Source organism: Symphalangus syndactylus, chromosome 17, assembly GCF_028878055.3.
Source record: "Symphalangus syndactylus isolate Jambi chromosome 17, NHGRI_mSymSyn1-v2.1_pri, whole genome shotgun sequence".
In the NCBI taxonomy this organism is placed as follows: domain Eukaryota; kingdom Metazoa; phylum Chordata; class Mammalia; order Primates; family Hylobatidae; genus Symphalangus; species Symphalangus syndactylus.
The window spans coordinates 11,699,839-11,724,808 of record NC_072439.2 but is presented as its reverse complement, the minus strand read 5'-3'; the positions used below and the strand labels follow the sequence as shown (position 1 = coordinate 11,724,808).

General features: G+C 55.2%; 1 protein-coding gene across 1 annotated transcript in view; it reads left to right on the top strand.

Moving 5' to 3' along the window:
* The first annotated feature begins 6,168 nt into the window (after positions 1 to 6,168).
* BTBD2 (BTB domain containing 2) overlaps positions 6,169 to 24,970 on the top strand; it is a 32,786-nt gene continuing 13,984 nt past the window's right edge. The window contains exon 1 of the mRNA XM_055247026.2: positions 6,169 to 6,593. Coding sequence (XP_055103001.1) covers positions 6,184 to 6,593 — 410 coding nt within the window. The 5' untranslated portion in view covers positions 6,169 to 6,183. The remainder of the gene's footprint in view (positions 6,594 to 24,970) is intronic.

Below are 24,970 nucleotides of genomic sequence, written 5' to 3'. Positions count from 1 at the left end.
TCAATATTCTCCTGCCTCAGCCTCCTGAGTAGCTGGAACTACAGGCGCCCACCACCACGCCCGGCTAATTTTTTGTATTTTTAGTGGAGATGGGGTTTCACCGTGTTAGCCAGGATGGTCTAGATCTCCTGACCTCATGATCCGCCCGCCTCGGCCTCCCAAAGTGCTGGGATTACAGGCGTGAGCCACTGCGCCTGGCCGCGAGAGACTCTTAAAAAAAAAAAAAAAAAATTAGGCATGGTGGTGCGTGCCTGTGGTCCCAGCTACTCAGGAGGCTGAGACGGGAGGATCACTTGAGCCCAGGAGGTGGAGGCTGCAGTGAGCTGTGACTGCACCATCGCAGTCCAGCCCTGGAAGATAGAGCGAGACTTTGTCTCAGAAAGGAAAGAAAGAAAAGAAAGAAAGACAAAGAAAGAAAGAAAGCCAGCCAGCCTGAGTGTCCTGGAGTCAGCGGAGAGGAAAGGGGGCCGTGGGAGGGAAGAAAATGACATTCCACCCTCCTGGCCAAGGATAGTTTTATTATGTGAATTGCACACATCTCTAGAAATGAATGGAAATCCAGCAATCAGCTTGGTGACGAGCGCCCTCTAGAGGCCATCACCGTATAGACAGGGCTGGGATTGGTTCCAGAAACCCGCGGAAAAACTCAAAAACGCTCAAAACGCACTGCCAGGGGCAGGTGTTGGCTCAATAGCCAGCAAAAAAAAAAAAAAAAAAAAAAAAAAAAAAGCAGCGACAAAGGACAAGAAGGCTCCGCAAGCTTCCCTTGCCACCCCTGGGGCTGAGGTGGACTCATGTTTCTGCCTTCACAGATAATCTCCATCTGTAATATGTTTAGGTCTAGGGAGAGGTATGGTTTACCTACAGCGAATGCACAAATCTTAAGTGTAGTTTGCTTAATTTAGGCAAATGCATGAACCTGTATCACTCACACTCCTCTCAAAATCACATGGGCTGGGTGCGGTGGCTCCCGCCTGTAATCTCAGTATTTTGGGAGGCTGAGGTGGGCAGATCATGCAATCAGGAGTTCGAAACCAGCCTAGCCAACATGGAGAAACCCCCATCTCTACTAAAAATACAAAAATTGGCCAGGCGCGGTGGCTCACGCCTGTAATCCCAGCACTTCAGGAGGCCGAGGTGGGCAGATGACGCGGTCAGGAGATCGAATCCATCCTGGCTAACACGGTGAAACCCCGTCTCTACTAAAAATACAAAAAAATTAGCTGGGCGTGGTGGCGGGCGCCTGTAGTCTCAGCTACTCAGGAGGCTGAGGCAGCAGAATGGCGTGAACCCGGGAGGCGGAGCTTGCAGTGAGCCGAGATATCATGCCACTGTACTCCAGCCTGGGCGGCAGAACGAGATTCTATCTCAAAAAAAAAAAAAAAAAAAAAAAAAAAAAAAAAAAAAAAATTGTGAACATCTCAGCATTCCATAAAGTTCACCCTTTCCTCAGACAACCTACCATTTTGTTAATTTCCATCACCATGGCAGGTATGCCTGTTCCAGAACTTCATCTAGAAGGGACTGCACAGATGTCCTCCTTAGGATTTGGCTGGAAAGATGTCACTTTGCAAATAGATGAGAGATAAGAAAGCAGACATTTAGAGGCCGGCTGTGATGGCTCCCGCCTGTAATCCCAGCACTTGGGGAGGCCAAGGCAGGCGGATCACCTGAGGTCGGGAGTTCGAGACCAGCCTGACCAACATGGAGAAACCCCATCTCTACTAAAAATACAATTATTAGCCAGGCGTGGTGGCGCATGTAATCCCAGCTACTTAGGAGGCTGAGGCAGGAGAATCGCTTGAATCTGGGAGGCGGAGGTTGTGGTGAGCCTAGATTGTGCCACTGCACTCTAGCCTGGGCAACAAGAGCAAAACTCTGTCTCCAAAAAAAAAAAAAAAACATTGGCCGGGCATGGTGGTGCACGGCTGTAATCCCAGCTACTCAAGAGTCTGGGCAAGAGAAGAGAATCGCTTGAACCCAGGAGGCGGAGGTTGCAGTGAGCTGAGGTCACACCATTACACTCCAGCCTGGGCAACAGAGGGAAACTCTGTTAAAAAAAAAAAAAAAGAAAGAGAGCGAGAGAGTTAGGGAGGGAGGGAGGGAGGGAGGGAAAGAAAGGAAGGAAGGAAGGAAGGAAGGAAGGAAGGAAGGAAGGAAGGAAGGAAGGAAGGAAGGAAGGAAGGAAAATGCTGGGTGCAGTTGCTCATGCTTGTAATCCCAGCATTTTGAGAATCCAAGGGGGAGGATCGCTTGAGTCCAGGAGTTCAAGGCCGCAGTGAGCCATGATCCTGCAGCTGTGCTCCAGCCTGGGCGACTGAGCAAGACTTTATTAAAAAAAAAAAATTAGGCCGGGCGCGGTGGCTCACGCTTGTAATCCCAGCACTTTGGGAGGCCGAGGCGGGCGGATCACGAGGTCAGGAGATCGAGACCACGGTGAAACCCTGACTCTACTAAAAATACAAAAAAATTAGCCGGGCGTGGTGGCGGGCGCCTGTAGTCCCAGCTACTCGGAGAGGCTGAGGCAGGAGAATGGCGTGAACCCAGGAGGCGGAGTTTGCAGTGAGCCGAGACTGCGCCACTGCACTCCAGCCTGGGTGACGGAGCGAGACTCTGTCTCAAAAAAAAAAAAAAAAAAAAAAAAAAAATTAAAATTAAAAATTAAAGTAAAAATTGGCTGGGTGTGGTGGCTCACACCTGTAATCCCAGTACTTTGGGAGGCCGAAGTGGGTGGATCACTTAAGGTCAGGAGTTCGAGACCAGTCTGGCCAACATGGCAAAACCCCATCTCTACTGAAAATACAGAAATTAGCCCAACGTGGTGGCAGGTATCTGTAGTCCCAGCTACTCGGGAGCCTGAGGCAGGAGAATTTTTTTTTTTTTTTTTTTTTCTGAGACGGAGTCTCCCTCTGTCACCCAGGCTGGAGTGCAGTGGCGCAATCTCGGCTCACTGCAAGCTCCACCTCCCGGGTTCACGCCATTCTCCTGCCTCAGCCTCTCCGAGTAGCTGGGACTACAGGCGCCCGCCACCATGCCCGGCTAATTTTTTTGTATTTTTAGTAGAGGCGGGGTTTCACCGTGGTCTGGATCTCCTGACCTCGTGATCCGCCCGCCTCGGCCTCCCAAAGTGCTAGGATTACAAGCGTGAGCCACTGCGCCCGGCCCAGGAGATTTATTTGAACCCTAGAGGCCGAGGTTGCAGTGAGCCGAGATTGTGTCACTGTACTCCAGCCTGGGAGACAAAGCCAGACTCTGCCTCAAAAAAATAATACTAAAATAAAGTAAAAATAACGATCTTGTAAATTATAACTCAAAACAACCGTAACTGGCTGGACGCGGTGGTTCACGCCTGTAATTCCAGCACTTTGGGAGGCCGAGGCGGGCGGATCACGAGGTCAGGAGATCAAGACCATCCTGACTAACACGGTGAAACCCCGTCTCTACTAAAAATACAAAGAATTAGCCGGGTGTGGTGGCGGCTGCCTGTAGTCCCAGGTACTTGGGAGGCCGAGGCAGGAGAATGGCGTGAATTCGGGAGGCAGAGCTTGCAGTGAGCCGAGATGGCACCACTGCACTCCAGCCTGGGTGACAGAGGGAGACTCTGTCTCAAAAAAAAAAAAAAATATATATATATATATATGCATACACATATAAAATTAGCCAGGCGTAGTGGCAGGTGCCTGTAGTTCCAGCTACTCGGGAGGCTGAGGCAGGAGAATGGCATGAATCTGGGAGGCGGAGCTTGCAGTGAGCTGAGATCCCACCACTGCACTCCAGCCTGGGCGATAGAGCGAGACTGTCTCAAAAAGAAAAAAATGAGCCTTAGCCAGGCATGGTGGCGGGTACCTGTAATCCCAGCTACTCAGGAGGCTGAGGTGGGAGAATTGCTTGAACCAGGAGGCCAAGATTGCAGTGAACCAAGATCACATCACTGCACTCCAGCCTGGGCAATAGAGGGAGACTCTAAAAAGAAAAAGAAAAAAGAAAAAAATTGTAATTACCTCAACCACCCACCCTGGAGAATTGAAAATAGCATTATCACTTGGGTTTTTTTTAATACCCTGTTTTCTTTTTCTTCTTTGTTTTTTTTCGAGACAGGATCTTGCTCTGTTGCCCAGGCTGGAGTGCAGTGGTGGAATCATAGCTCATCAAAAGCTCAACCTTCCAGGCTCAAGTGATGCTTCTCCTGTCTCAGCCTTCTGAGTAGCTGGGACAACAGGTGTGTACCATCACGTCTAGTTTTTTTGTTTTGTTTTGTTTGTTTGTTTGAGACGGAGTTTTGTTCTTGTTGTTCAGGCTGGAGTGCAATGGCCCCGTCTTGGCTCACTGCAACCTCCACCTCCCTGGTTCAAGTGATTCTCCTTCCTCAGCCTCCCAAGTAGCTGGGATTACAGGCGCCGGCCACCACGCCTGGCTAATTTTCATTTTTTTTTTTTTTTTTTGAGACGGAGTCTCGCTCTGTCACCCAGGCTGGAGTGCAGTGGCACGATCTCGGCAATCTCGGCTCACTGCAAGCTGGGCCTCCTGGGTTCACGCCATTCTCTTGCCTCAGCCTCCTGAGTCGCTGGGACTACAGGCGCCTGCCACCACGCCCGGCTAATTTTTTGTATTTTTAGTAGAGACAGGGTTTCACCGTGTTAGCCAGGATGGTCTGGATCTCCTGACCTTGTGATCCACCCGCCTCGGCCTCCCAAAGTGCTGGGATTACAGGCGTGAGCCACCGTGCCTGGCTAATTTTCGTATTTTTAGTAGAGATGGGGGTTTCACCATGTTGGCCAGGATGGTCTCGATCTCCTGACCTCGTGATCCGCCCGCCTCCGCCTCCCAAAGTGCTGGGACTACAGGTGTGAGCCACCGTGCCTGGCTAATTTTTGTATTTTTTGTAGAGATAGGGTTTTGCCATGTTGCCCAGGCTGGTCTCGAGCTCTTGACCTCAGGTGATGCACCCGCCTCGGCCTCCAGAAGTGTTGGGATTACAGGGGTGAGCCACTGTGCCCGACCTGGTTCCTCAATCTTTGTGGCATTTGTCTACCTTGATATTATGTATGTAGTAAGCGTTTTGGGGGAGTCCCAGCTCCGTCCACACTGACCACTCCCCACACCTGGCCTGGAGAGGGTGCCGGGCCTCTGCTGAGTGTGAGTGCATGTGGCCTGCACCCCGCCCGCTCATCCGCAGCTTCCCGGCCTCAGGCTATGTCTCTGTACAGTGGAGCCTGCGCCGGAGAGCAGGCCCGCCACCTGGGTCCAGGGTCTAGGGTCTGGAGTTGGCGCTTGGTCTTTGGGTTGGGGGTTCGGGTCTGAGGTATGGGATCTGGAATCCGGGGTCTGAAGTCTGGTGTTCAGAGTCTGGGATCTAGGATTCAAGGTCTGAGGCCTGGGGTCCTGGACTGAGGTCTGTGCTCCAGGGTTTAGGATCCAGGGTTTAGGATCCCCGGTCTGGAGTCTGGGGCCTGGACCCCAAATTCTGGACCTCGGTCTGGAGTCTGGGCTTCAGGTCAGGATGCTTAGGGAGTGGAGCAAGAGGTCTTCCACCCGCCCCGCCCCTCTACAGGCCCCTCCTGCTCTTCCTTCCCCTCCCCTGCAACACCCTCCCCCATTCACCTCCCCTCTCCCCTCCCCTCTCCCCTCCCTCCTCCCCTTCTTTCCTCTCCCTCTCCTCCCCTCCCTCTCCTCCCCTCCCTCCTTCCCTCTTCCCCTCCCCTCCCTCCTCCCCTCCTTTCCCCTCCCCTCCCTCCTCCCCTCCTTTCCCCTCCCTCCCTCCTCCCCTCCTTTCCCCTCCCCTCCCTCCTCCCCTCCTTTCCCCTCCCCTCCCTCCTCCCCTCCTTTCCCCTCCCTCCCTCCTCCCCTCCTTTCCCCTCCCCTCCCTCCTCCCCTCCTTTCCCCTCCCCTCCCTCCTCCCCTCCTTTCCCCTCCCTCCCTCCTCCCCTCCTTTCCCCTCCCCTCCCTCCTCCCCTCCCCTCCCTCCTCCCCTCCCCTCCTTTCCTCTCCCTCTCCTCCCTCTCCTCCCCTCCCTCCTTCCCTCTTCCCCTCCCCTCCCTCCTCCCCTCCCCTCTCCCCCTCCCTCCTCCCCCTCCTACTCTCCTTTTTTCCCCTCCTCCCCTCCCTCCCTCCTCCCCTCCCTCCCTCCTCCCCTCCCCTCCCTCTGTCCCTCCTCCCATCCCCCGCCCGCGCCGCAGCGACAAAATGGCGGCGGGTGGGAGCGGCGGGCGCGCGTCGTGCCCGCCGGGGGTCGGGGTCGGCCCAGGCGCGGGGGGCAGTCCCGGGCCCAGCGCCAACGCCGCCGCCACCCCGGCCCCCGGCAACGCGGCGGCCGCGGCCGCCGCCGCCGCCGCCGCCGCCGCCGCTGCCCCCGGACCGACGCCGCCCGCCCCGCCGGGCCCCGGGACAGACGCGCAGGCCGCGGGCGCGGAGCGGGCGGAGGAGGCGGCGGGCCCGGGGGCGGCGGCGCTGCAGCGCGAGGCCGCGTACAACTGGCAGGCCAGCAAGCCCACCGTGCAGGAGCGCTTCGCCTTCCTCTTCAACAACGAGGTGCTGTGCGACGTGCACTTCCTGGTGGGCAAGGGGCTCAGCTCGCAGCGCATCCCCGCGCACAGGTGGGCGCCCCGACCCCGCCGGCCCTGGCCCCGACCCACCCAGCCTGCTGCCCGGGCCCTGCACCTGAGGCCCTACACCCCTCTGTCCCCGAGACCCCTGCACCCCTCCGGCCCCAGGACTCCTGCACCCCTCCATCCCTGCGCCTTGCACCCCTCTGTCCCCGGGACCCCTGCACCCCTGCATCCTCAGGCTCCGAACCCAACTCAGCCTGCACCCCGGGGCCTGCACCCGTCCATCGCCAGACTCCACCCAGTTCCCTGGGCTCTGCACCCCTCTGTCCCTGCCCCTGCACCTCTCTGTTCCCAGACCCCACCAGGCCTGCACTTTGGGCCTCTGCACCCCTCCATCCCTAGGACCCCCGGATCCTCCACCCCTGGCTTGCACCCCCAGCCTGTTCCCCGAGACCCCAGGCCCTGTGCCCCTGGGACCCCTGCTCTCCTCCGTCCCTGGACCCACCCAGCCTGCACTCCGGTAGCCTCCGTTCCTGGGACCCTCCAACTCGGCCTGCACTTGGAGCCCCTGGGCCCCTCCATCCTCGAACCCCACCCAGCCAGCACCCCAGGACCCTGAATGCCCCATCCTCAGGATCCTCCACCCCCTGCCTGCACCCTAGGACCCTCCACCCCCTGCCTGCACTCCCAGGCCCCTGCAGCCTGGGCCTGCACCCCAGGACCCCAGATACTTCATCCTCAGGGCCCACCACCCCCAACCTGCACCCTAAGACCCTCCATTCTTCCATCCCCAGGACCCTCCACCCCTGGACCTCACCCCTCCCTGCACCCCAGGCCCCCAGACACCTCTGCCCCCAGATCCCTGGGCCCCTCCACCTACGGCCGGAACCCCTGCCTGCACCCCAGGCCCCTCCATCCCTGGACCCCACCCAGCCTGCATCCCTGGGTCCCCTCCATGCTCTGGCCCTGCACCCCACCCACCACCCCTGGGACTCCTGTGACCCTCCAACCCTGGGACGTGTACCCCCATCTCCTCCATTCCCAGGACCCCAGCCCACTGTCCATAGGACCCATGTCCCCACATGCCACACTCCTCCATCCCTGCACCTGGGGACCCTCAGGACCCCTCCATCCCCAGGCCCTGCACCCTTGCCTGCCTCCCCTCTCCCCTTGGGACCCCTACCGGTGACCCCTCCATCCCTGTGCCCGGGGACTCTCCAGGACCCCTCCTTCCCCAGGTCCTTCACCGCTGCCCGCTGCCCTTCCACTCTCTACTCCCGGGGCCCCCTGGGACCCCGCCACACTCAGGTGTGTCACCCCTGCACCCCAGGATGGTGCAACTCCTCCACTCGCACCTGAGACGCCCGCCATCCCCAGTCCTCACCACCTCAGTCCGTAACCCCCAACCTATGACCCCTGAACTCCAGGACCCCTCCCTCCAGGGGTCCTGCTATTTCCTCCATCCCCACCCATGACCCACAAGACCCCTCCCTCTTCCCCCACCATCCTGCCACTCCCACCCGCACCCCTGTGCCCCAAGACCCCTAGGCCTTGCTCCCTGCGTCCTCCCCGCTGCCTCCAGACCCACTGACCCCCACCAGAGACCCCCAGGCTCAGCACATGATCTGGATCAGAGACCTTCAAACCATGCTGTTCCCCTCCAGGGATACCCCCTGCCCGCCCTGCAGTCCAGATCATAGACTACCATCCACAGCCCCTCCAGTCCCGGACCCCCACCTCAGCCAGAGACCCTTGGGCCCTGCCACCTCCCACTTCAGTGACCACCCGCCTCCGGCTCCGCCGCTGCCAGGCTCCCGACCCTGGACTCTGCAGGAGGCTGCTTCCCCTGGGCCCTGCTACCCCCTGCACCCCATCCTATGACCCCCTGCCACCAGGCCACCACCCTAGACCCCCGCCCAGACTCCCGTCTCCGAGCCCTTCCAACCGAGAGACCCCCAGCTCCGGGGTCCTTCCCTCCCCAGCCCCCAGGCCTCCTTTCTGGGAAAGAAGCGGGTTTGGCCCAGTATCTGTCTTTGCCAGTGTGCCGGGTACTGGCCCCAGGCCCCAGGTTCCCTCCACTCCCAGGTCCCTCTTACCCTGCCCCTCATTGGTCGGGGGGCAGGGGCTGGGTTTTCTTGCTGCGGGGCCTGGAGGAGGAGGGTCCTTCTGACCTTCGGGTGCTTTTGTTAACCTGTTCTGGCTTCTTCCTGGGTGTGTATGGGCAGCTGGGTCTCCTCTGGTGGGGTCCTGCCCTGGGCGGTACTTAGCAGAGATTCCTGCCCCTGGAGGGTTCCGGGGCCTCCTGCGGCTCGTGCCGTCCCTGTCGCCGTCCTGTCTCTGTCATCCTTAGCTGCTGGGCCTCTCCTAGCTTGGGGTGAGGGGCGGTGTGTTTGCTCCCTCCACCTGGGCGGTCTTCCTGCTCTTTGGGGAGGGGTAGGTTGGATGCAGCTGGAACTCACCCAGCAGCAGGTGCAGTTGGAGAATCCCAGGCTTTCTGTTTGAGGGGCAGGTGGGGCCCCCTGGGCACTGGCTGACCTTGGGACATGTACGCGATTATACCTGAGGGACCGCTGGCTCGGTTGCGAAATGAGGAGGATGGAGGCAGGACAAGGACCCCTTGGAGAAAAGTAGGTGAGGGGTCTGTCCCTGGGGGCTCAGGAGAGGGCAGTGAGGCCCAGCGGGAGATGGCAGCGAGGTAAGGTGGGCGGGCCTGGGACAGCGGACCCTCGACATGCAGGGTTAGGGGCGTGGACCCCCACTCAGCTCAAATCTGAGTACAACTTTTGACTCCCACGAACTTAACTAGGAATGGCTTCTTGCTGACCGGAGGCCTTGTGAGGGCACTCGGTCCATGCACACCTGCTTCCTGTTCTCACAATAACGGAGGCTGGAGACCAGAAAATATATCCAGAAGAGTCTAAGGGGCTGGGTGCGGGGGCTCACGCCTGGAATCCCAGCACTTTGGGAGGCCGAGGCGGGCAGATCACGAGGTCAGGAGATCAAGACCAGCCTGGTCAACACGGTGAAACCCTGTCTCTACAAAAATACAAAAATTAGCCGGGCAAGGTGGCGCACGCCTGTAATCCCAGCTACTCAGGAGGCTGAGGCAGGAGAATCTTGTGAACCCAGGAGGTGGAGGTTGCAGGGAACCAAGATTGCGCCACTGCACTCCAGCCCAGGCGACACAGTGACACGCCATCTCAAAAAAAAAAGGACAGGCCTGGCGCGGTGGCTCACACCTGTAATCCCAGCACTTTGGGAGGCCGAGGCGGGCGAATCATGAGGTCGGGAGTTCGAGACCATCCTGGCCAACATGGTGAAACTCCGTCTCTACTAAAAATACAAAAAATTAGCCGGATGTGGTGGTGTGCAACTGTAATCCCAGCTACTGAGGAGGCTGAGGCAGGAGAATCACTTGAACCTGGGAGGCGGAGGTTGCAGTGAGCCGAGATTGCGCCACTGCACTCCAGCCTGGGCGACAGAGCAAAACTCTGTCTCAAAAAAAAAAGGAAAAAAAAATAAAAGGAGAAATCCTGTTTGCTGTTCACACAGTGGAAGTGACCATCATGAAGGCCTCTGTCCTTGTGTTCATATTGAGGGCTGAGGAGGAGGAGGAGCAGGAGGAGGAGCAGGAGGACGGGTCTGTCTCGGGGGTGGCAGAGGTGGAAGGGGAGGCAGGAGAGGCCGGCACCCTCGGGGCAACCTTTATTGAAAAAATTCATGTGTGAGTGGGCCCGTGCAGTTCAAAACTGCCTTGTCCAAAGGTCATCTTATTTCCTTAGCATTTCAGGAGGGCTGAAAATGGACAGGGGGCACTGATCTGGTCCAGATCGACCCCCTGAGCAGGTGATGTTGATGGAGAATGCAGTGCCCCAGGCTCAGGGATGGAAGGTCCAGAGCCCAGAGGGGCTGGGCAGTTAGAAGCCATGGCAAGGCCGGAGCAGGAGGAGGGAGGGGGGCCCTGTGGCCCAGCATGACCGGATCCGCGTTGAGGGTGGAACGCGCCGTGGAGGGGCCCAGGAGCGAGGCTGGGGAGTAGCAGCTGCAGACTCCAGGCAGGAGACAGCAGGGGGCTCGGTGGGGACGGCAGAAATGAGGGGTAGAGGGTGCAGGTCCTCTTTGGAGGAAGCGAGTTGCTGTGGCCAGGAGAGGAGGCAGCTTGGCAGGTGAGGGAGTGGGAGGCTGTGGCGGGGGTCCCCAGACTTCTGGCTGGAGCATCACAAGCCAGGACAGGCTGAGGAGGGACAAGTACTGACTTGGATGCGTTGGCAGCACCCGGGGCTGAGAGGTCCGCAGAGCAGTGCGTCCCAAGTGCCCTGTGCCTCAGTTTCCATGTTTGAAACGGTCACTCAGACACGTCTGTCCTGGGGCTGTGGGAACAAATGGACCCGATGCATTGCTGACAGCCGCAGGCCACACAGCAGATAGAAAACAGCAGTTGAGGCCGGGCGCAGTGACTCACGCTTGTCATCCCAGCACTTTGGGAGGCCGAGGCGGGCAGACACCTGAGGTCAGGAGTTCGAGACCAGCCTGGCCATCATGGCAAAACCCTGTCTCTACTAAAAATACACAAATAAGCTGGGCGTGGTGGCACGCACCTGTAATCCCAGCTACTCGGAGGCTGAGGCAGGAGAATTGCTTGAATCCGGAAGGCAGAAATGGCAGTGAGCCGAGATCGCGCCACTGCACTCCAGCCTCGGTGACAGGGCGAGACTCCGTCTCAAAAAAAAAAAAAAGGTGGGGGGATGTCTGGAAGAACTGGGGGTGCTGGGATAAAGTCTGGAGTTTACTGATGATGATGAGCAGAGAGGGGCTGGGCCTTGCCAGCTGTGATGAGAGCAGGTGGCCTGGGCTTCGGCGTGGTCCCTGGCTGGGGTGCAGGGTGAACTGAGACATGTCAGAGAGGAGGCTGGGAGCAGGCCTTGGTGGTGGCCCCAGTGTCTGGGACTGTAACGCAGGGGTCGGCATTTGTGCTGGGGAGGAGGCCAGGGGTTGCACACGGCTTCTGGGCTGTTCCCCGGTCCTGGATGAGCACCCGTCCATCTCAGCACGCTGGAGCCTGGCACACAGTAGACACGTAGTGATTGTGCATTGAATGATCTGTGGGAATGAAACATCTGATTCTCTCATGGGGCTCCAGGGGAGGACTGAAGATCTCCAGGGTTGCACTTTTGTGGATGTACACATCAGCCGGTCCCATGAAGTTAGTATCTAAAATACCTTTCTTTTTTTTTTTTTTTTTGAGATGGAGTCTCGCTGTGTCGCCCAGGCTGGAGTGCAGTGGCGCGGTCTCGGCTCACTGCAAGCTCCGCCTCCTGGGTTCACGCCATTCTCCTGCCTCAGCCTCCTGAGTAGCTGGGACTACAGGCGCCCGCCATCACACCTGGCTACTTTTTTGTACATTTAGTAGAGACAGGGTTTCACCATGTTAGCCAGGATGGTCTCAATCTCCTGACCTCGTGATCCACCCGCCTCGGCCTCCCAAAGTGCTGGGATTACAGGCGTGAGCCACCACACCAGGCCTTTTTTTTTTCTTTTTTGAGATTGACTCTTGCCCTGTTGCCCAGACTCGAGTGCAGTGGCGAGATCTCGGTTCACTGCCACCTATGCCTCCTGGATTCAAGTGATTCTGGTGCCTCAGCCTCCCGAGTAGCTGGGACTACCGGTGCCTGCCACCATGCGTAGCTAATTTTTGTATTTTGTTTGTTTGTTTGTTTTTTGAGACAGAGTCTTGCTCTGTTGCCCAGGCTGAAATGCAGTGGTGCAATCTCGGCTCACTGCAAGCTCCGCCTCCTGGGTTCACGCCATTCTCCTGCCTCAGCCTCCCGAGTAGCTGGGACTACAGGCACCTGCCACCACGCCCGGCTAATTTTTTTGTATTTTTAGTAGAGACGGGGTTTCACCGTGTTAGTCAGGATGGTCTCGATCTCCTGGCCTTGTGATCCACCCACCTTGGCCTCCCAAAGTGCTGGGATTACAGGTGTGAGCCACCGTGCCCTGCCTAAAGTATCTTTATTCCCTCTATCATGGAACTGTCAGCAATGTAGCGAGGTCTAAAAGTAGAACAATCTGGCTGGGTGCGGTGGCTCACGCCTGTAATCCCAGCACTTTGGGAAGCCGAGTCAGGCAGATCACGAGGTCAGGAATTTGAGACCAGCCTGGCCAACATGGTGAAACCCCGTCTCTACTAAAAATATGAAAAATTAGCCTGGTGTGGCGGTGGGCACCAGTAATCCCAGCTACTTGGGAGGCTGATGCAGGAGAATTGCTTGAACCTGGGAGGTGGAGGTTGCAGTGAGCCAAGATCGCGCCACTGCACTCCAGCCTGGGCAACAGGCTGAGACTCCGCCTCAAAAAAGAAGGAAAAAAGCACCACAAAAATTAGCCAGGCGTGGTGGGTGGTGTGTGCCTGTAGTCCCAGCTACTGGGGAGGCTGAGGCAGGAGAATCGTTTGAACCCAGGAGGTGGAGGTTGCAGTGAGCCAAGATTGTGCCACTGCACTTTGGCCTGGGCGACAGAGGGAGACTCTGTCTTGGAAAAAAAAAAAAAAAAAGAAGTGTGTTCTGGGGTCTCCCATTTCATTGACTGCTTTGTAAGTCCTTGTTCCCTAACACATTGTTTGGTGATTGCTGCTTTATAGTATGTTTTGAGAACTGCTCACCAAATTCTTCCCAACTTTATTCCTTGTGAAGACTTTTCAGGCTGACTGCAGTGGCTCACATCTGTAATCCCAGCACTTTGGGAGGCTGAGGTGGGAGGATCACTTGACCCCAGGAGTTCGAGACCAGCCTGGGCAATATAGCGAGACCTCATTACTTAGACATGGTGGTGTGCGCCTGTGGTCCCTGCTACTCAGGAGGTTCAGGTAGGAGGATCACCTGAGCCTGGGAGGTTGCCGCTGCAGTGAGCCATGATCCTACCACTGCACTCCAGCCTGGGCGATAGAGTGAGACCCTGTCTCTTAAAAAAAAAAAGAAAAGAAAAAAGGCCGGGCGCGGTGGCTCACGCCTGTAATCCCAGCACTTTGGGAGGCTGAGGCGGGCGGATCACAAGGTCAGGAGACCGAGATCATCCTGGCTAGCATGGTGAAACCCCGTCTCTACTAAAAATACAAAAAATTAGCCAGGCATGGTGGCGGGCGCCTGTAGTCCCAGCTACTCGGGAGGCTGAGGCAGGAGAATGGCATGAACTTGGGAGGCGGAGCTTGCAGTGAGCCAAGATTGTGCCACTGTACTCCAGCCTGGGCGACAAAACGAGACTCCATCTCAAAAAACAAACAAACAAACAAAAAAAAGCCAGGCACAGTGGCTCATGCCTGTAATCCCAGCACTTTGGGAGGCCGAGGCGGGCAGATCACCTGAGGTCAGGAGTTCGAGACCAGCTTGGCCAACATAGTGAAACTCTGTCTGTATTAAAAATACAAAAATTACCCAGGCACGGTGGCGTGCGCCTGCTACTTGAGAGGCTGAGGCAGGAGAATCACTTAAACCTGGGTGGCAGAGGTTGTGGCGAGCTGAGATTGCACCACTGCGCTCCAGCTTGGGCAACACAGCGAGACTCTGCCTAAAAACAAAACAAAAAAAACCAGGTGCAGTGGCTCACCCCTGTAATCCCAGCACTTTGGGAGGCTGAGGCAGGTGGGTCACCTGAGGTCAGGAGTTTGAGAGCAGTCTGGGCAACATAGTGAAACCTTGTCTCTACTAAAAATACAAAATTAACCAGGCATGGTGGCGGGTGCCTGTAATCCCAGCTACTTGGGAGGCTGAGGCAGGAGAATTGCTTGAACCTGGGAGGTGGAGGTTGCAGTGAGCTGAGATCGCACAACTGCACTCCAGCCTGGGCAAAAAGAGTAAAATTCTGTCTCAAAAAAAAAAAAAAAAAGACTTTCTCAGCTGGTCTGACACATTTACTCTTCTAGAATCAGTCACCCACATCCACCCATCTGTCCACCCTACAGATACTCACTGAAATACAATCCTGGCTACAGGAGGTGAATATGACAGAAAAACATCTCCTTCCTCATGGAACTTATATTCTGTGTTTTATTTTATTATTGTTATTTTTTGAGACAGAGTCTCACTCTGTTGCCCAGGCTGGAGTGCAGTGGCACGATCTTGGCTCACTGCAAAGCTCTGCCTCCTGGGTTCCAGCAGTTCTCCTGCCTCAGCCTCCCGAGTAGCTGGGATTACAGGCGTGCACCACCACACCCAGCTAATTTTTGTATTTTTAGAGACGGGGTTTCGCCATGTTGGCCGGGCTGGTCTCGAACTCCTGACCTCAGGCTATCCTCGGCCTCCCAAAGTACTGGGATTGCAGGCGTGAGCCACCACCCCTGGCCTAAGGTGGGAAGATCTTTTGAAGCCAAGAGTTTGGTACCAGTGTGGGGCAACATAGTGAGACCTTGTCTGTGTAAAACAGAACCAAAACAGATGAAAGACACAGGTGCCAGCAAATTCATGTGAAGGGTCAGATAGTAAATATTTTTGGCAGGCCATACTGTCTCAGTTGCAACTACTTAATTCTGCCATAGCAGCACAAAAAGCCATAAATCAACAAGCAACTGAGCAAGAATAGCTGTGTTCTAATAAAACTTTATTGGCCAGGTGTGGGGGCTTACACCTGTAATCCTGGCACTTTGGGAGGCCGAGGCAGGAGTATCACCTTAGGTCAGGAGTTCAAGACCAGCCTGGCCAACATGGTGATACTCTGTCTCTACTAAAAATACAAAAATTGGCTGAGTGCAGTGGCTCACGCCTGTAATCCCAGCACTTTGGGAGGCCGAGGCAGGTGGATCATGAGGTCAGGAGTTTGAGACCAGCCTGGCCAAGATGGTGAAACCCTGTCTCTACTAAAAATACAAAAATCAGCCGGGCGTGGTGGCGGGCGCCTGTCATCCCAGCTGCTTGGGAGGCTGAGGCAGGAGAATTGCTTGAACCTGGGCAGCAGAGGTTGCAGTGAGCCGAGATTGCGCTACTGCACTCCAGCCTGGGCGATAGAGTGAGACTCTGTCTCAAAAAAATAAGAAATAAAAAAAATTAGCTGGGCATGGCGGTGGGCACCTGTAATCCCAGTTACTCAGGAGGCTGAGGCAGGAGAATGGCTTCAATCTGGGAGGAGGAGGTTTCAGTGAGCTGAGATAGTGCCATTGCCCTGCAGCCTGGGCAACAAGAGCGAAACTCTGTCTCAGAAAAAAAAAACAAAACTTTATTTGCAAAAACAAGTGGTGGGTCAGATTCCCTCTACGGGCCATAGTTTCCAGCCCTGGCCTAATAGTGCCTGATGATCTTGAGAATCAGTTCGCGAAGTGATAAAGGAATTTATCGAGGAGATTGGTCTTTCTAAGGACATAAAGTTGGGTGATTTTTCTAATACAGTTCTTGTACGTTTATTGTTAAGGTTTTGATTTAGGTGTTTCGTTTGTTTGTTTTTGAGATGGAGTTTCACTCTTGTTACCCAGGCTGGAGTACAATGGCGCAATCTGGGCTCACTGCAACCTCCGCCTCCCAGGTTCAAGCGATTCTCCTGCCTCAGCCTCCCAAGTAGCTGGGATTGCAGGCATGCACCACCATGCCTGGCTAATTTTGTATTTTTAGTAGAGACGTGGTTTCTCCATGTTGAGGCTGGTCTCAAACTCGTGACCTCAGGTGATCTGCCCACCTTGGCCTCCCAAAGTGCCCGGATTACAGGCATGAACTATCACGCCCGGCCTGATTTAGTTGTTTTACAGCTCAATGGTACGATCTCGGCTCACTGCAACCTCTGGCTCCTGGGTTCCAGCGATTTTCTCGCTTCAGCCTCCTGAGTAGCTGAGATTACAGGAGCCCGCCGGCACACCAGGCTAATTTTTTTGTATTTTCAGTAGAGATGGGGTTTCACTATGTTGGCCAAGCTGGTCTCGAACTCCTGACCTCGTGATCTATCCACCTCAGTCTCCCAAAGTGCTGGGATATCAGGTGTGAGCTACCGCGGCTGGTCTGAAAGCTGTAGATTTTAGATTTTTGCATGTTTACTTTTTTTTTGTTTGTTTTTTTTTGAGACGGAGTCTCGCTCTGTCGCCAGGCTGGAGTGCAGTGGCGCAGTGTCAGCTCACTGCAAGCTCCGCCTCCCGGGTTCAAGTGATTCTCCTGCCTCAGCCTCCCGAATAGCTGGCATGTTTACTTTTATCTGGTTTGGACTATTTCTTCCTGAAGCCTTATTAGGTTTAACAGTTTTTCTGTGGGTTCTGTGGTCTTGTGCTCTGGGGTAGAGTATCCTGTAGTAACCAGGATGGTTTGCATCTGTGCTGTCCAGTACTAGGCACTCATGTGGCCAGTACCGACTACAAATGTGGACAGCGTGACCGAGCAGTTGAATGTTGAATTCAGCTGAATTTGGATTTAGATTTAAATAGCCGTGTGTGGCTAGTATTGACCCCTTGGACTCTTGGACTTTTTTAAAATAAAAAAAATTTTTTTTTAGAGACAGGATCTCACTCTGTCACCCACACTGGAGTTCAGTGGCTCGATCATGGCTCACTGCAGCCTCCAGCTCCTGGGCTCAAACAGTCCTCCCACCTTAGCCTCCCAAGTAGCTGGGACTACCGACATGCACCACCATGCTCGGCTAATTTTTTTCTGTTTAGTAGAGATGGGGTCTTGCTATGTTGCCCAGGCTGGTCTTGAACTTGTGGGTTTAGGTGATCCTCCCAACTTGGCCTCCCAAAGCACTGGGATTACAGGCGTGAGCCACTGCTCCCTGCTAAAGAATATATATATATATATATATATATATATATATATATATATTTTTTTTTTTTTTTTTTTTTTTTTAGACGGAGTTTTGCTCTTATTCCCAGGCTGGAGTGCAGTGGTGTGATCTTGGCTCACTGCAGCCTCTGCCTCCTGGGTTCAAGCAATTCTCCCGTCTCAGCCTCCTGAGTAGCTGGGATTACAGGCTCCGGCCACCACACCTGACTAAGTTTTGTATTTTTAGTAGAGATGGGGTTTCATCCTATTGGTCAGGCTGGTCTCGAACTCTTGACCTCAGGTGATCCGCCCGCCTCGGCCTCCCAAAGTGCTGGGATTACAGGCATGAGCCACTGCGCCTGGCTAAAAAATAATTTTAAAAATTAGCCAGGCATGGTGGTGCACGCCCTAGTCCCAGGTACTCAGGAGGCTAAGGCAGGAGGATCACTTGAGCCCAGGAAGTCAAGGCTGCTTTGAGCTGTGATCATAGCACTGCACTCCAGCCTGGGTGACAGAGTGAGACCCTGTCTCAAAAAAGAAAATGTTAAACGTCAGGGTCATTCCACTCCGAGGCATTTATCCAAGAGAAGGAGAATCTATGGCCTCACACAGCCTTGTGCATGAATGCTCAGAGCGGCATGATTCACAGTAGCTGAAAACCAGAAAACCCGCAGACTAGCCGGTGAGTGCAGAAACAAACGGCGGTTCACAGATTCCATGGAATTTGGCTGTCAGAAGAATTCCTGGCCGGGCGCAGTGGCTCACGCCTGTAATCCCAGCACTTTGGGAGGCCGAGGCGGGCGGATCACGAGGTCAGGAGATTGAGACCATCCTGGCTAACACGGTGAAACCCCATCTCTACTAAAAATACAAAAAAATTAGCCGGGCGTGGTGGTGGGCACCTGTAGTCCCAGCTACTTGGGAGGCTGAGGCAGGAGAATCGCTTGAACTTGGGAGGCAGGAGTTGCAGTGAACCGAGATGGCACCACTGCACTCCAGCCTGGGCGACAGAGCAAGACTCCATCTCAAAAAAAAAAATAAAAATTTTTTTGTGGAGATGAGGTCTTTCTGTTGTTGCTGAGGCTGGTCTCAAACTCTTGGGCTCAAGTGATCCTCCTGCCTCAGCCTCCCAAAGTCCTGGGATTATAGGCATGAGCCACTGCTCCTGGCCTGATTTTATTTTAGATTCAGTGGGTATATATGAAGATTTGTTATGTGAACCCTAAATATCCGAGACAGGTCTCAGTCAATTTAGAAAGTTTATTTTGCCTGGCCGGGCACGGTGGCTCACGCCTGTAATCCCAGCACTTCGGGAGGCCAAGGCAGGTGGATCACCTGAGGTCGGGAGTTCGAGACCAGCCTGAACAACATGGAGAAACCCCGTCTCTACTAAAAATGCAAAATTAGCCGGGCGTGGTGATGCATGCCGGTAATCCCAGCTACTCGGGAGGCTGAGGCAGGAGAATTGCTTGCACCTGGGAGGTAGATTTTGTGGTGAGCTGAGATCACGCCATTGCACTCCAGCCTGGGCAACAAGAGTGAAACTCCGTCTCAAAAAAAAAGTTTATTTTGCCAACATTAAGGACGCATGCCCATGACACAGCCTCAGGAAGTCCTGATGGTATGTTCCCAAGGTGGTCGGGGCACAGGCTGGTTTTATACACGTTAGGGGGACATGAGACATTAATCAATATATGTAAAATGAACATTAGTTCAGTCCAGAAAGGGAGGAAACTTAGCAGGGAGGGGCTTCCAGGTCATAGGTAAGAAACAGACCATTGCATTGAGTTTCTGATGAGCCTTTCCAAAGGCAGCAATCAGATACCCATTTATCTCAGTGAGCAGAGGGATGGCTGAGTTCTCTCTGTCCTCTGTGCGCAAGGAATTTCCTTGTGGACAGATTGGGAGGGAGGTATGTAGCTTTTTTATCTTAGTGGCTGTCTTTTTAAGGAATAGAACAGAAGGCTGGTTTGCGCTAAGCGGTTCTAGCTTGATTTTTCCTTTTGGCGTAGATTTTGGGGTCCAGAGATTCTTTTTTCTTTTCTTTCTCTTTCTTTGTCTCTTTCTTTTTTTTTTTTTTTTCTTTGACAGAGTTTCGTTTTTGTTACCCAGGCTGGAGTGCAATGGCGTGATCTCTGCTCACCACAACCTCTGCCTCCCGGGTTCAAGCGATTCTTCTCCTGCCTCAGCCTCCCGAGTGTCTGGGATTACAGGCATGCATCACCACAGCCGGCTAATTTTGTATTTTTAGTAGAAACGGGATTTCTCTGTGTTGGTCAGGCTGGTCTTGAACTCCCAACCTCATGTGATTGCCCTCCCAAAGTGCTGGGATTACAGGTGTGAGCCACCGCGCCTGGCCTTTTTTGTTTGTTTGTTTGTTTGAGACGGAGTCTTGCCCTGTCGCCCAGGCTCAAGTGCAATGATGCGATCTTGGCTGACTGCAACCTCCACCTCCCGGGTTCAAGCAAGTCTCTTGCCTCAGCCTCCCGAGTAGCTGGGATTACAGGCGCACGCCACCATGCCTGGCTAATTTTTGTACTTTTCTAGCAGAGACAGGGTTTCACCATGTTGGCCAGGCTGGTCTTGAACTCTTGTCCTTGCGGTCTGCCTGCCTCGGCCTCCCAAAGTGCTGGGATTACAGGGGTGAGCCACTGCACCCGGCCTATGTGCGGCTAATTTTTAAACTTTTTGTAGAAAAACAGGCAAGGCAGAGTCTTGCTACATTGCTCAGGCTGGTCTTCAGCTCTTGGGCTAAAACGATCCTCCTGTCTTGGCCTCCCAAAGTGGCGTCTTTCTTTTGATGTTGACGTAGCCACTCCAGCTCTCGTGGTTTCTGTTTAGATATAAAGAAAAATCTGTTTTTACTCCTTACAGGAGTTCTGGCACCGTGTGTGGGTTTTCCACAGCAAGTAATTCCTCATCTTGTGGATACAAACTGGGCATACTACAATTTTTTTTTCTTTTTTTTTTTTTTGAGACAGAGTCTCACTCTGTCACCCAAGCTGGAGTGCCATGACGCAATCTCGGCTCACTGCAAGCTCTGCCTCCCGGGTTCACACCATTCTCCTGCCTCAGCCTCCTGAGTAGCTGGGACTACAGGCGCCCGCCACCACACCTGACTAATTTTTTTTTTTTTTTTTTGTATTTTTAGTAGAGATGGGGTTTCACCGTGTTAGCCAGGATGGTCTCGATCTCCTGACCTCGTGATCTGCCCACCTCGGCCTCCCAAAGCGCTGGGATTACAGGCGTGAGCCCCCGTGCCCGGCGGCATCCTACAATTTAACTCAACCCTCACACCCACCATCCAGAGTGAGCATAGACCCCACAGGTGGTCAGCCGAGCCCCGTGCCACCCACGTCAGATGCCTGTTGCAAGGGCGAGTCCCCAGGTGACCCACACTTCTCTCTGACTAAAATCAGGAGTCCCCCATCTCCGTCCTTGAAGTTGATGGTTAGCCATAACAGCCCACAGAACTTTGAGAAATACAGTTACCAGTTTGCCTGTAATCACAGCACTTTGGGCAGCTGAACTGGGAGGATCGCTTGAGCCCAGGCGTTTGAGACCAGCCTGGGCAGCATAGCAAGACCCCGTCTGTACAAAACATTTAACAGTTAGCTGGGCATTGTGGCTTGTGTGTGTGTGTTCCCAGCTACTGGGAGGCTGAGGTGGGAGAATTGCTTGAGCCCAGGAGGTTGAGGCTGCAGTGAGCTATGATTGTGCCACTGCACTCCATCCTGGGTGACAGAGTGAGACCACACCTGTAAAAACTAAAAATAAAAATGAAATAAAAATAAATGAAAGATTTAATAAAGGACATCTCTTCCAGGTGTGGTAGCTCACACCTGTAATCCCAGCACTTTGGGAGACAGAGGCGGGCGGATCATCTGACGTCAGGAGTTCGAGACCACCCTGGCCAACATGGTGAAACCCCGTCTCTACTAAAAAATACACAAATTAGCCAGGCATGGTGGTGCTATGCCTGTAATCCCAGCTACTCGGGAGGCTGAGGCAGGAGACTCACTGGAACTCGGGAGGCAGAGGTTGCAGTGAGCCAAGATTGTGCCACTGCACTCCAGTCTGGGCGGCAGAGCGAGACTCCGTCTCAAAAAACAAAAACAACAACAAGGACATCCTGCAGCCAGATGAAGAGGTTCACATGCCCAGAGGGTATCAGAGCAACTGCACCTGTGTCCTGTGGGCTTGGGATGGCCACCCTCGCGGCACATGGACAAAGTCACCAGCTTGGAAGCTCAGCTCTGTGGTTTAGGGCTCTTCATGGAGGTTCCGTTGTGTAGATTAAATCACGGAATCATTGGCCCTTTGTGCACCTACAGTTCTTTCGGTTTTAACCTGTTTTCTTTTCTTTTTGCGATGGAGTTGCGCTCTTGCTGTCCAGGCTTGAGTGCAGATCTCGGCTCACTGCCACCTCTGCCTCCTGGGTTTTTTTTTTTTTTTTTTTTTTTTTTTCTTTTTTTTGAGATGGAGTCTCAGTCTTATAGCCCAGGCTGCAGTGCAGTGGCACGATCTCAGCTCACTGCGACCTCCGCCTCCAGGGTTAAAGCAATTCTCCTGCCTCAGCCTCCTGAGTATCTGGGATTACAGGTGCCACCACACCAGGCTAATATTTTGTATTTTTACTAGAGACGGGGTTTCACTGTGTTAGCCGGGATGGTCTCCATCTCCTGACCTCGTGATCTGCCTGCCTCGGCCTCCCAAAGTGCTGGGATTACAGGTGTGAGCCACCATGCCCGACACCTCCTGGGTTCTAAGTGATTCTCCTGCCTCAGCCTCCTGAGTAGCTGGGACTACAGGTGTCCACCACCACACCTGGCTAATTTTTGTATTTTTCATAGAGACGGGGTTTCACCATGTTGGCCAGGCTGGTCTCGAACTCCTGATCTTAGGTGGGCTGCCCGCCTCAGCCTCCTAAAGTGCTGCGATGACAGGCGTGAGTCACTGTGCCCGTCCCCCATCGTGCTTTCTGTCTGAATCTGAGGACTCTGGGGACCTCGTAGGAGTGGATCACACAGGATTTGTACTTCTGTGCCTGGCGTCTCTCATAGAGTGTGACGTCCTCAAGGTGCATCTGCGCCGGGTCGTGCATCAGAGCCTCGTTCTTGTTTGTGGCTGGGTTGTGTTCCGGCGCGTGGGTGGTCGCGCCGTGTCTGTCAATGGACACTGGTTGTTTCCCCCGTTCGGAGGTGGGAATCGTGCTGCTGTGAGCAATTGTGGATGTGTTTTTGTGTGGCCGTGTGTTCTCGATTTGTTTGGAGGGGGAAGGGGTTACGGATACATGAAGTGGGGAATGGCCGGGAGTGGGGCTGGGGACTCACGGTGGGCAGAGGAGGCAGTAGCGGTGTCCATGGGTCAGATCCTGAAGGCCCATGAGGGTGTCTCCAGGGAGGAGCTCAGTGTTGGAGGTGCCCCTGCCTTGGAGACCGGCAGAGCTGCCTGGGGACCCGCCCATGTCAGAGGGGCTCCCTGGTTCCAAACTGTGCATGGACGGCCCACGCCGGGCCCACTTCAGTGCCTCCTGCTTTCTGCTTTTGAGCCCTCCTCAGAGGTTTTCCCCACAGGAGACCAAGATGCGTTTTTAAATCAAGAAAGAGAAGTCCCACGCACAGGCACTCTATTTCTGGAACATCACGTGGGAAGGAAGCGTTTGTCCTGGGGCACCGGCTGTAGGTGATGGTGGTGCAGGGCCCTGAGGCCTGGGCCCCTGAGGACGCGGCCAGGAGGGCAGACGGGCGGGCGGCAGTCCCAATGCCCACACACTGGGGAGTCAAACTCAGTGGGTTCATCCTCTGCCAGTCCCGGAGCCCAGGACCATGGATCAAGGCGTCCCAGGGTGGTGCTCCCTCTGGAGGCTCAAGGGAGCATCCTCCTGCCCCACCCAGCTTCTGGGGACTCCAGACGTCCTTGGTCTGTGGCGGCATCGCTCCAGTCCCTGCTTCCGTCTCCATGCAGCCGCCCACTCTGTTTCTTTTTTTTTTTTTTTTTTTTTTTTGAGACGAAGTCTTGCTCTGTCACCCAAGCAGGAGTGCAGTGGCGTGAGCTCTGCTCACTGCAACCTCCACCTCCCAGGTTCACGCCATTCTCCTGCCTCAGCCTCCTGAGTAGCTAGGATTGCAGTTGCTCACCATCATGCCTGGCTAATTTTCTTTTTCTTTTTCTTTTTCTTTTTTTTTTTTTTTTGAGACGGAGTCTCTCGCTCTGTCGCCCAGGCTGGAGTGCAGTGGCGTGATCTCGGCTCACTGCAAGCTCCGCCTCCCGGGTTCACGCCATTCTCCTGCCTCAGCCTCCGGAGTAGCTGGGATTACAGGCGCCTGCTACCGCGCCCGGCTAATTTTTTGTATTTTTAGTAGAGACGGGGTTTCACCGTGGTCTCGATCTCCTGACCTCATGATCCACCCGCCTCGGCCTCCCAAAGTGCTCGGATTACAGGCGTGAGCCACCGCGCCCGGCCATGCCTGGCTAATTTTCAGTGTTCCAGAGATGGGGTCTCACTGTGTTGCCCAGGCTGGTCTCAAACTCCTGGGCTCAAGCGATCCTCCCGCCTTGGTCTCCCACATGCTGGGATGACAGGCGTGGGCCACCGTGCCTGGCCTGTTTCTCCTTCTTCCAAGGACGCCAGCGACTGGTTGGGGCCCACCTTCCTCGTCGCCTTTGTCCTGACTCATGGCGTTAGCACGGGCCTATTTCCATGGAGCCTCGCATTCCGAGGTTCGGGGCAGATGTGGACGCTGTGGTCGGGGTCCGTGTGGAAGTCACTGCGTTGGTTTCTAACCTGACTCTCGGGCGCAGTCAAGCCCTGGGCTGGACCGGATGGGCTGAGGGCCTGTGGGGGTCGGGGGCGCGTGTGGTGGGAGGAGAGCGAGGAGCTTCTCCTCGGAAGACGGGGGCTTTCCCGGGAGCTGTGTGGAGGTCGCCCAGCCAGGCCTGGAGGTGGAGCCGTGCAGGAGTGAAAAGCAGGTCCCATCCATGGGGAACCACCTGCAGCTCCGGAGCTTTCCGGGCATGGAGAGGCTGTTGAGAGCTGGCACTTGCTGTGGTGGGAGCCCTGGAAGGGGACAGGTGGGGAAGAGGTGACGCAGGGACCGCAACGTCCGGGGGCAGGTGCTCCGCCGCACACAGGCCGAGTGTCTATGATCCCACTTTTCGAGCATCTACGAACCCGCCCCACCAGCGTCTATGAACCCGCCCCGCGAGTGTCTGTGCTCCTGCTGAGTGTCCGGGACCCCCCCTATGCTGTGTGTGGTCTCAGCCCCCTGGGAGGGCATCGTGGGGGCAGGCCCTGGGGACCGCACATGGACAGCACAGAGTGGCGTCCTGAGCCTGGGAGCCGTGGAGTCCTCCCCGCCCCTTACACACCTGGCCAAACGCGGGTTCATAGCCGGCTCTGGCGGAGGCTAGGGAGGCACCAGCAGCCTTTCTGTGCCCACCGCACCCTCCTGCCTGTTCGGATACCGAAGATCTGAGCCACTGAGTGGGCCCCATAGGCAGCCTGTGCTCCACACAGGGCAGAACCCACAGCGTCCTCACAGCCACCGCTTTCCCAGCTGGGGCCACCCCTGGTGCCTTCTAACGCTCCTCCCACGCTCCTGCTGTTCCCTGGGCCTCCATGCCCTTCCCCATGGGCGTGGCGGCTCAGATGACCCCACAGGCCTTCCCTGGGCGTTGCGTTCCCAACAGGACCACGCT